The 11,140-nt window shown below is 40.6% G+C and overlaps 1 protein-coding gene across 1 annotated transcript in view; it reads right to left on the bottom strand.

Moving 5' to 3' along the window:
- The window catches only part of MDM2 (MDM2 oncogene, E3 ubiquitin protein ligase), a gene marked incomplete at its 3' end in the record, with an annotated part of 40,721 nt that extends 32,892 nt beyond the window's left edge, over positions 1–7,829 (bottom strand). The window contains exons 1-2 of the mRNA XM_006886105.1: positions 7,736–7,829; positions 1,733–1,807 (exon numbers count right to left, since the gene is read on the bottom strand). Coding sequence (XP_006886167.1) covers positions 1,733–1,807; positions 7,736–7,822 — 162 coding nt within the window. The remainder of the gene's footprint in view (positions 1–1,732; positions 1,808–7,735) is intronic.
- Between the last annotated feature and the right edge of the window lie 3,311 nt (positions 7,830–11,140).

Below are 11,140 nucleotides of genomic sequence, written 5' to 3'. Positions count from 1 at the left end.
TCACCTGAATTTCAGAATCATGTGAGGAACAGGATTGAGGCCTTGAACACTAATGAGCAAAGACCAGATGAGTTGTGGGAGGATGTCAAATGTATCATCCAGGAAGAGTGCAAATGGTCATTACAAAGACAGAAGAGGAAGAAAAGACCAAAATTGATGTCAGAAGAAACTCCGAAGATTGCACTGGTGCGCAGAGAAGCCAAAGTCAAGATACTAAAGAGCTGAACAGAAGATTCCAAAAGGCAGCACGGGATGACAAAGCAAAATATTACAATGAAATGTGCAAGGTGCTACAAGCATTACATATTTGTTTAATCAAGCATATTTCACTTAGGATTATTCCTATATGACAATGGATCAAAGAGATGGTCAGTCAGCAGTAGAAAAGATATAAAGAAGTGCTAGAGTCTTCCTACTCATGAAGAGGCTTCAAGTTGTAGTCAACTCGATGGCTCACAACAGCAAAAATAAAAGGACCTGAGATTTTTCCCAGCCCTACTATTAGCCTGATATAGTTGAAACACTTCAGTGTTCTAAGTAACCTTATTCCCAAAACTCTGCAACAAATGCAAACAGGTAACATACCTCTTGTGCCAACACAATGCGTAAGCGAGCCCACACTCTGTCTGAAAATCATGTTTTGTCCACAAATTTCAAGTCTGATAATAATATATTTAAATGCTGTGTTCATGTAAATAGAGGAATTAGTTTACCTCTACCCCAGAAAGACTGTTATTCTCTATTTATGCATCTTTTTTCAGAGGTTGTTCCCTGGAATGAATGGACTCCCAGGAGTGTCATGGAAAGAGTTCAGTAATTTAGAATAGGGAAAAAAATGTTTTGGGCTTTTTTTTTTTAAAAAAAAGTTTTTATCCTTATTTCCACTGGCTGGAAATTTAGCTTTCCCATCACTTGTATGAACGTAGGAAATGAACCACAATAATATTAGCAGTATTAGTCTCATTTTATGCATTATGCTTCTTACAAATATTTAACAGTATCATTCATACTCTTCACTACTTCAATTATATTAGATCTGTTGCTAGATCACAAACTTGTTTAATACCTTAATAGTAAACAATATCTTAATTTAAACAATTTCCTTTGAAGTCCTATGTACTCTTTTTCATGCACTGAAAAACACGATTTTGTGTGTGTGTGTGTGTGTGTGGGTGTACCGTCAAATCAGATCTGACTGGTACAGGAGGAGACTGTCCCTCCTTTTCCCGGCAGAGCATCTGGTGGATTCAAACCGTGTGCCTCTGGGACTGTAGTTGCAGCTCCTTGCCACTAGGCCACCAGAGCTCCTCGAAAAACACAATTTTAAGAAAAATCATTTACCAGTTTGACAAACTGATCCATAAAAAAAAGGTTAAGAATCTTTTCTTCCATTTGTTTTTTTTTTTTTTTGCAGAATCTGATTCCATTTCTAGTTGAGAAATGAGGCTCAAGTTTAATTTATAGTTTAAATTACCATAAACAAAACAACAAAAAACCCTAAACCCATTGTCATCAAGTTGATTTCAATTCATGTACTTTACACTGCTGCTAACTGAAAATCATTCTATATGGTTAATTGTATCCAAGGTATTGTAAACTCTTAAGTATGGCTATCTAGAATAGTAATGTATACGAACTTTATAAACTTTTAAGCCAGTATAAAGTAATAATTATAAAAAGGAGAAAGAAAGAATAGTTAAACATTAGCGATTTATTTCTAGATTCAGCTTACCTCTTTCATAGTATAGGTGTCTTTTTGTGCACCAACAGATTTTAACAACTTCAAAAGCAATGGTTTTGGTCTAACCTATGAAGAACAAAGAGTTCCTATTAAACTTAAAAACTTGGTCCAGACAGACTATAAACTTCAGCAAACATACACCTTAAAAATGCAGTTAAAGTACAGCAGATAGTATGCTTAACATTCTTACAAGGAAGAAGCTCAAAAATACTGTTTTGAAAAAATGTACTGTTGTTATGTGCTGTCGAGTCACCTGTGACTTATAGCAACCCTATGTACAACAGCTCTAAAGCCTGCTCTATTTTATCATCTCTTGACACATCTATCCCCATTGCCTCAGTCACTGAATCAATCCATCTCATTGAAGGTCTTCCTCTTCTGCGCTGTCCCTCCACCCTCCGAAGCATGACGTCCCTCTACAAGGAGGACTGGTCCCACCTTGCAACATGTCCAAAATATGTCAGACGAAGCTTCAGAACCCATGCCTCCAAATAGCAGCTTGGTTTTACCCTCTTCAGGACAAACCTGTTTACTCTCTTAGCAGTCCATGGTATATTCAATACTCTTCTCCAACACCATGGCTCAAAGGCATCAATTCTCCTTTAATCATCCCTATGTATTGCCCAGTTCTGATGCATAGCAAGTGATTGCAAAGACCATAGCCTGGATCAGGCGCACCTTAGTCTCCAAAATGACATCACTGCTCCTCCATACTTTGGAGTAGTCTCTGACAGCAGACTTTCCCAACACAGTATGTCTTTTAATTTCTTGGCTGCTGGTGCAAAGAGTGTTGATTGTGGAGCCAAGCAAACTAAAGCTATTTACAATCTCAATCTCTTCACCATCCATTACCATGCTGCCAATTGGCCCAGTGATAAGAATCATTGTTTTCTTGATACTGAGCTTTGATCCATATTGAAGGCTGCAGTCCTTGATCTTCTGCAGCAAGCGCTTCAGGTCCTCCTCAGTTTCAGCAAGCAGGGTTTCGTCATCTGCATAACACAGATTGTTGATGAATCTACATCCAATCCTGATGCCACATTTCTCCTCCAAGAGCCTAGCCTCACGGATACTCTGTTCTGCATATAGACTGAAAAGATATGGAGGCAAGACACATCCTTGATGCATACCCTTCCCAATTTTGAACCATGCAATGTTCCTTTGCTCTGTTCTGACAACTGCCTCCTTGTATAGGTTTTACATAAACATGATCAAGTGTTCTCAGATTCCCATTCTTCTCAAGAGTTAGCCACAGTTTGTTGTGATACACAGAGTCAAACTCCTTTGCACAGTCAATGAAACACAGACATTCCTCTGGTACTCCCTGCTTTCAGCCAAGATCCATCTAACATTAGCTATAATATGACCCTGTCTAAACCTAGCCTGCACTTCTGGCATTTCTTTGTTGATGTGCTGTTCCAGTCATTTTTGGATAATATTCAGCAGAATCTTGCTTGCACGTGATATTAATGATATTGTTCAATAATTTCCACAATCTGTTGGATCACCTTTCTTTGAAATAGAAACAAATAAAGATCTCTAACCAATAGAAACTATAATTTGTAAGCTCTCAAAGGTATTTTGGGGGAAATTGGGAAGGATTTTAATATCATAGGTTACAGTATCTTAATTGCTATCAAAAACAATACCCACACCTCAAGATAATGACCATTATTCTTTGCCTGCACTAATGCAATCCTATTACTGGCTTACAAAGTATAAATGGAAAACTCAACTGAGCTTAAACTGTTATAGAACCCAAGAGTATAAACTTTTAAAATAGCTTTTACCAATGTTCTCTTTCTACAGATAAGGTTCAGGAAGATTCTCTCACATCCACTGAGTCAGTTTCCACTCACAGCTGACTCTCCGGTGGGTTTTAAAGGCTTTACTTGCACGAGCGATTGCTCATTATTTTCCCTTTGAATCTCTGATGCATTCACACCTCTGAAGAGTCACAGCCTTTGGATTAGCAGCATAACTCTCTACAGACTATGCCTCCAGCTACTACTGATCCTTCAGCACTACTCGAGATTCAAATTTCAAACACTCATTACCATGGAGTTTGAACCAACTCATAGCTGATCCTCCAGGTTTTCTGAGGCTGTAAATTGCACAGGAGACTGCCTATCTATCTCCTGTAGCTTTTAACCTCAAAGAGCTGCCTATTTTAGTTTAGCGGTGCAATTCTATGGACTAGACTACCAGCATTCTCTTCTCAAGACTGCTGTTGTGTACCACTAAGTCAGAACCAATCTGTAGCTGACCTACCAACAGGTTTTCAGAGGCAGGGATTTGCATGAGAGGAGAGTACCCTTCTTTCTCCAGCAGAGCAGATGGATTAAAACCATTTTGTGCTGGCACCTTAATTTCTTAAGCACTAAGCCACCAGAGCTCCCCAGAGACCTTAAATAACTAACCCAAATGGAGCCCAGCATTTATTTCTTACCATATTCCTTCCAGGTGCTCTACACTTTAAATACCTACTTGACAAGTGAAGCTACTGAGCTTCTATATGCACTAGACATTATTAAGTATTAAGGGAGGGGGGAAAAAAGACAACTTGTACTCATAACTACAAACCAGACCAGAAGTCAATAAACTTTTCCTATTATGGGCCAGCTGACAATATTTTAAGCTTTGTAGACAATTACTCAATTGTTACTATATTGCCAAGTATAGACAAAATGTAAACTAATGGGTGCTGCTGAATTACAGTTAAATTTTATCGCAAAAACAGGTAATGAGCCAAATCTATTATTACAAAACTACTCATCTGCCCGATCTTGCTCGAAACGCTCTAAAAGTTGTATTGGGAAAATAAACAAATACACAAGAAGCTAATCAAATATTGTAATTAATTAATAACTCAGGCTAAAATGTAAACATCTGAATGATTATATGATGAATGATTTGTAAACCTTTACTCAAATGAAAAATTTACAAACAGAAAAAAAGGATGGCCCACAGAAAGGGTTAGGTGCCTAAACTCCCTCCTTGCATGCTTTTACCTTAAAAATCTGCAAAACTCAAGGATCTTTAAAGCATTCTACTCCCACATAAATCACCTCATACTCTTCAATATGTTCTGTCCTTTGTCTGATCTTGCATTCTGATAAAATCCCAGCTTAGAATCTACCTCCCAAAATCAAATATAAGAGCACTGCTTCCTTTCGGGTGATCAACAGAACAAATAGTATTTAATCACTAAAAAACTTAAAATATTTAATAAATGTAAGGTTAAATCACTAATTACTTGGTCATTTTTTTTTTTTTTTGCTATGTGCTTTTATACGTACATTTATTTTTCAGGTTAGGTAAAGAATGAATTTTACATAAACAACAAAACTTTTATTTCTTCTAACTTTATATATATTACAAGCTGCATAAAGTAACTTCAAAATAGAAATGTATAGTGCAAAGTCATTAGTCTTATATTGAGACTGAAAACATATGCAAAGAGCTCCACTGACGCAATGCCTAAATAAATGCCAAACAAAAGGCCAATGGTTTAAATTCAACAGCTTCTCCACAGAGAAAAGACCTTGCAGTCTGCTCCTATAAAGATTACAGTGTAGGAAAAGCAACAGGGCAGCTCTATTCTGTCACAGAAGGGCACTACAAGTAAAAGCTGACTCAATGGTACATGGCACACCCAACACCTGTGAAGACCTATATATAAACAAGAACATTATAACAAAAGACATTCCATCCTTAAAGTTATGTTTAAGAACAAAATGATAAAGTTCATTTTTTGTAATCTAGATATAAAATATAAAAATACTAGTAGAAAACATTGGACTGTTTTTATATAGCACTGGAATTAGAAAGGACTATGAAAAGATAAAATTCAAAAGATATCAGAAAATTTGACTTCACAAAAATTCAGTTTCTCAAAAGCAAAAGGAAGGCGAGCTCTGGTGGCCTAGTGGCAGGAAACTGCACTGCAATCCCAGAAGTGCACGGTTCAAATCCACCAGATGCTCTGCTGAAGAAGGAGGAACAGTCGCCTCCTGTACCAGTCAGATCCAATTTGACGGTACACGCATAAAAAAAAAAAAAAGCTAAAAGAAAAAAATTTAAATGAAACATTAGTAACAAACAAAAGCTAAGTGCACCTGACATACCAAAAAACTACTACAAATTGCTAAGAAAACTACAAAGAGCACTGTGTAACTGCCTGTTTCCTTTATACTATAGTTCAAATTATCACTCAATAAATGACTTCTGCTTTTAAAAAGAAGTCTAAAAGACACAGATAAATAAACCAAGCAAATCCTGTAAGAAACAGAAATGTCAAGCCCCACCAAAAATTAAGGAATATAAATAAACAATATCTTTTTACCGTTCTCTGGCTAAAAAAAAATAATAAATTATGGAGTGAAAAATTAAAGGATATACTAAAAGATTTAGGAGTTCTGGTGGTCTAGTGCTAAGAAGCTGCACCACAATCCCAAAGGCCTATCAACAGCCATTCAAATTCACCAGCTGCCCTGCCTACTGATGAACAATCTCCTCCCCTGCAGTTTACTGCCTCTGAAAACCTGTGGAGGGTCAGCTATGAGTTGGTTCCTACCAGACAGCACATAACATGAATAAAGGCTATATATATATCCTTAACACCTCAGAGTTCTCTTTCTATTAAGTCTTTCTTATAGAAATAACAACACTTAACACTCGAGTTAGCATTTATACACATATACAAAGTCACTGTATTTAATACCAAAAAACTAGACATAATGGGGGGAAAAAACCTACCAATAAGGCCTAAGTAAATGGTACACCCACATTAGGGAGTACCATGCAGCTATTAAAAAGAATGCAGCAGGGTAAAAAGAATGCAGCAGGGTTTTTTATGAAAGGAAAGAACATTAACAGTCCCTTTGACAAGGAGCTAAGAGGCCATGGGTCTTACAGTTTTTACTGAAAGGAAACCAGTATGCTTTGCAGACTTTAGGAACATATGGAGTTCCATATATTACTCAAGCCAAAACTCAGTTTCTGAGGCTGTATATCTAAACGTGAAGAGAGCCTGAGGGACAGATTTATCTGCTAGTGAACTGAGGGAGAACTCAGCAGCTGGTGGATCTCAACTGCCAATCTTATCATAAGCAGCTCAGCTCAGCTCACAACACACTACACAACCAGTGCTCCTTGCGCTGTATTCTAACAGTAAATGAAAAAAACAAATTTCAGAACACTGCTAGTTTATTCTTGTTTTAACAAAACAATTACGATTTAAACACTCCAGATTTGAAATACAAAAGAGAAAGCAGGAATTTTCAGGTTTTACTTCATATTTCTAGAAGGCCTAAAAATTATGACAGTTGAAATTGGGAACTGGGCAAGAAAGCAGTCATATAAATAAGCTTAACTTCAACGTCTATGTAAAGAATGTATCCCAGAGGATCACGGTTCGAATCCACCAGATGCTCTACTGGAGGAGGGACAATCTCCTCCTGTACCAGTCAGATCCAATTTGACGGTTTGCTATTGCTGTTTATGTGCCAGTCAGTCGTTTGCAACTCATGGCGACCATGACTACAACAGCCCTAAACCCTGCTCTATCCTGTGCCAATCGCACTGCCTCTGACACACCCAGCCTGATTACCCCAGTCACTGAATCAATCCATCTCATAGAGGGCCTTCCCCTCCTGTGCTGTCCCTCCACCCTACCAAGAATGATGTCCCTCTCCAAGGACCTGTCTGTCTCTCCTTACATGTCCAAAGTATGTCAGATGAAGCCCAGATACACACAAAAAACAATAAAATTTAATTTAAAAAAAGAATGTAAAGAAATTTCTTTCTAAAGCCTGCTGAGTAAAATGTTAACAAAATATGGACTAGTTCTTCAAGGTAACTTTTACAGGACACAGGCCTGAAAAGAGAATGTGAGCTTTGTGCTTAAAATGTCCTTAACGCACTGTGTTATAACTTGGGTCTGTAACAAAATAGAATTTCCTAAAAAGTTGCACTGGAGACAAAAATACCAACCAGGGTCTCTTGTTCTGAAGCAGGAATCTGGGAGGTACTTGGAACAGCATCATCGGCAGCGGGCACAGACATTCCGGTATTGCACATTTGCCTGGATCAGTGCAAGCGCGAACGGGACTGTGGTCACGAAATAACTAGAACTGGGAAAGGGCATGGCTTTTAAATAGCCCCAGCTGGAGACAAGTCCGGGCTTAGCTCCGCTGACTGCAGACTCGGAACGTGTCCGAACTTGATCAGCCCAAGAGGAAAAGCTGAGTCAACCTGCTATCCAACAGGCCTGGTTTCGCCCAGAGGCGGCGGTACGGGACAGACTGCAGGGCAGGCACCTGCCGTCATTCAGACCCCCTGCCCGGAGGGGACCGCAGCCCCACTGCAGGCTCGCAGCGCCGTGACCTTTAGCCTGGAGTCCCCGGAGACCCCCCTCGCCCCGCCCTCACCCTGCCCAGAACCTGGGTCCGAAACCACGCCCTCTTCTCCCTCGGTGACTACCAGGCTTCCTTCCAAATAAAAACCCCAAAAACCTTCAGCCACGTGCCCTACGACCCTACAACAAATAACAAAGACTGCGGCGCGCTGCGCAGACCGCACCGCGCAAGGAAACTTCGATCACAAAGCAGACATAAGACTGACCGTGCGCTTCCGGGCCGGTGCTGTCTCCTCACCATGCAGGATGGTGCCTGGAGCGAGAAGGGCTGGGGATCCGTCGAGGGTCCCCAGTTCCTTTCACAGAGCACGCAGAAGTGCAACGTCTTGGGCCTCGGCGACCATTCCACTCGAGGGGTCCACGCCGCAGGGGCGTTTGCACGCTCTAGGGCCGAAAAAGGATCCTGACTGCGAAAGCGGCAGGACCTCACACTAAGTGGTTGGGGTTGCCCCTCAGGTTTGCCTTTTTTGCGCCATCCCCGTTTCAGCTACAAAAGGCCGCACAGGCCCCGATAGGAACCCGCCTTGAGGAGAATTCCCCCCCACCCCATGCGCGCCTCCTACCGCCCAAGGCAAGCGCGCCGGAAGCAGCAGCCCATCCGGGCACTTGCGCACGCGCACGCATGCACGCGCACGCACGCACACGCACGCAGCCAGGCCCCACCATTTTTGCCAATTAGGGAGGGGCAAGAGGGTCTTAACGTCGGCGAGGTCGAGTTGTGGGGTCAGATTCTCCGTTAAGAGATGGTGGTGGGCAGTAAGATTGGCAAGGCTTCAGCCACGATTTCACTCACAGGAGGTTGGGCGGCCCTGCCTGCCGGTCGCCTAGTTTACGGGACACTTCGGAATTATCTTCAACTGTTGTGCAATTTTTGTATTTCGCATATTTACACCCCCACCCCTTTTGCAAACAACCACCACCCCTATTGCGGTAGAAACTGGAAATGCAAAAACCTCTTAACCCCTGCCACTGAAAAAAGAAACCGAAATTAACAGCTGTTTGATACAATATGCCAGCACCGACAACCGCTTAGGTTGTATACAAATCATTCTTAAAAGGCTTTTTGCTCGTGGTCTTCGTTATCTTCCACCACGGCATACTGTGCGCCAGGGCCAGAAAATGCAGCCCACCAACCTCGTCTTCAGATACTTGCAAAATAGATTCCCGACTCAGGTGTGGCTCTATAAACAAGTGAATAAGTGGATAGAGGGCTGTTTCATGGTTGTTAATGAGTATGGAACCTTGTATTAGGTGATGCAAAAGAAATTAACTCTAAAACAAAGTCAAGAAAATAAATGGGTAGGACCATATTAAAAGGACATAATATTAGTTTACAAAATATTGTTGCTATGTGTCATCGCCATTCGTAGAGACTCTTGTACATTAGCTCTTGAAGCTTGCCCTATTCTGAACCAATCTCACCATCTCCAACAGATCTAATCCCATTTCTCCAATTAGTGAGTCAACCCATCTCATCCTGGGTCTTCCTCTCCTGTGCTGTTCCTCCGCCCTCCTGAGCATGATGCCTTTCTCCAAGAACTGGTCCCTCCTGGACATGTGCCCAAAGCATATGAGATGAAGCTTCAAAATCCTTGCCTCCAGGGAACAGCTTGGTTTCACTCTCTCCAGGAGAGACCTGTTTGTTCTGCTAGAAGTCCACAGTATGTACAAGACTCTTCTCCAGCACCACTACTCAAAGGCATCGATCCTTCTGTCATCATTATTCTCCAGCTCTAATGCAAAGCAGGTAATTGTAAAGACCATGGCCTGCATCAGGCACATCTTAGCCTCCAGACTGACATCATTGCTCTTCAGTAGTCTAAAGAGGGCCCTGACAGCCGACTTTCCCAATGCAATTCATCTTTTTTGATTTCCTGGCTGCTGATGCAAAGAGTGTTGATTGTGGAGCTAAGCAAGCGGAAGTTATTAACAATCACAATCTCTATCATGAAGCTGGCAATTGGCCCAGTGAGAGACTGTTTTCTTGATGTTGCGCTAAATCCATATTGAAGCCAAAAGGAGGAGAAACCGTTGCAAACAGACACTACTGATTGGAAAGTGGAATATGAGAAGAATGAATGTAGGGAAACTAGAAATTGTTAATGAAGAAATGAAACACATAAATATTGGCATACTAGACATTAATGAAATAGGTAGGCATGGGACATTTTGAATCACATAATCATATGATCTACTACATTGGAAATGAAAAGGTAAGGAAAAATGGAGTTGCTTTCATAGTTAAAAAGACCATTTGTACATCTATCTTGAAATTTAATATTGTGAGTGACAGGATAATATCCATACATATACTAGAAAGAGCTATTAGTTAATACCACTATCATTCAAATATATGCGCCAATAATCAGGGCCAAAGAGCACGAAATAGATGACTTCTACAAACGAGAACTCACCAAACCAGAAATTGATCAAGTAAGAAACCAAGATACTTTTATAATAATGGGTGATTGGAATGCAAAAGTTGGAAAGAAGAAGGATCAGTATAATCAGAAAGCATAGACTTGCCAGAAATGAGGCTGGGGACAGAATGAGTGAATTCTGTACCTATTCATTGCAAACACCTTTGATAAGAAACAAACATTTAACTATACACATCGACTTCACCTGATGGTCTATATAGGCATCAGATTGACTATATCTGTAGCAGAAATCACTGGAGAAGATCAATATCAGGGGTGAAACCTAGGCTAGGTGCTAATGATGGAACAGACCATCAACTGCTCATATACAAGTTCAAACTAAAGTTAAAGAAAAAACCACAAGAACCAAAGTTTGACCTCAACTCTATCCTCCAGGAACAGGTTTGAGGCCTTTAGCATTAATGAATGAAGACCAGATTAGCTGTGGGATGATATCAAGAACATCATTCATGGGAGCTCTGGTGGCCTAGTGGCAAGAAGCTGCACTAAAATCCCAGAGATATATAGTTCAAATCCACCAGATGGTTTGCTGGAGAAGGA

The sequence above is a fragment of the Elephantulus edwardii genome, unplaced genomic scaffold (genome assembly GCF_000299155.1).
Source record: "Elephantulus edwardii isolate Elephantulus edwardi_28Jun2011 unplaced genomic scaffold, EleEdw1.0 scaffold00047, whole genome shotgun sequence".
NCBI lineage: Eukaryota > Metazoa > Chordata > Mammalia > Macroscelidea > Macroscelididae > Elephantulus > Elephantulus edwardii.
This window is presented reverse-complemented; position numbering and strand designations above follow the sequence as displayed.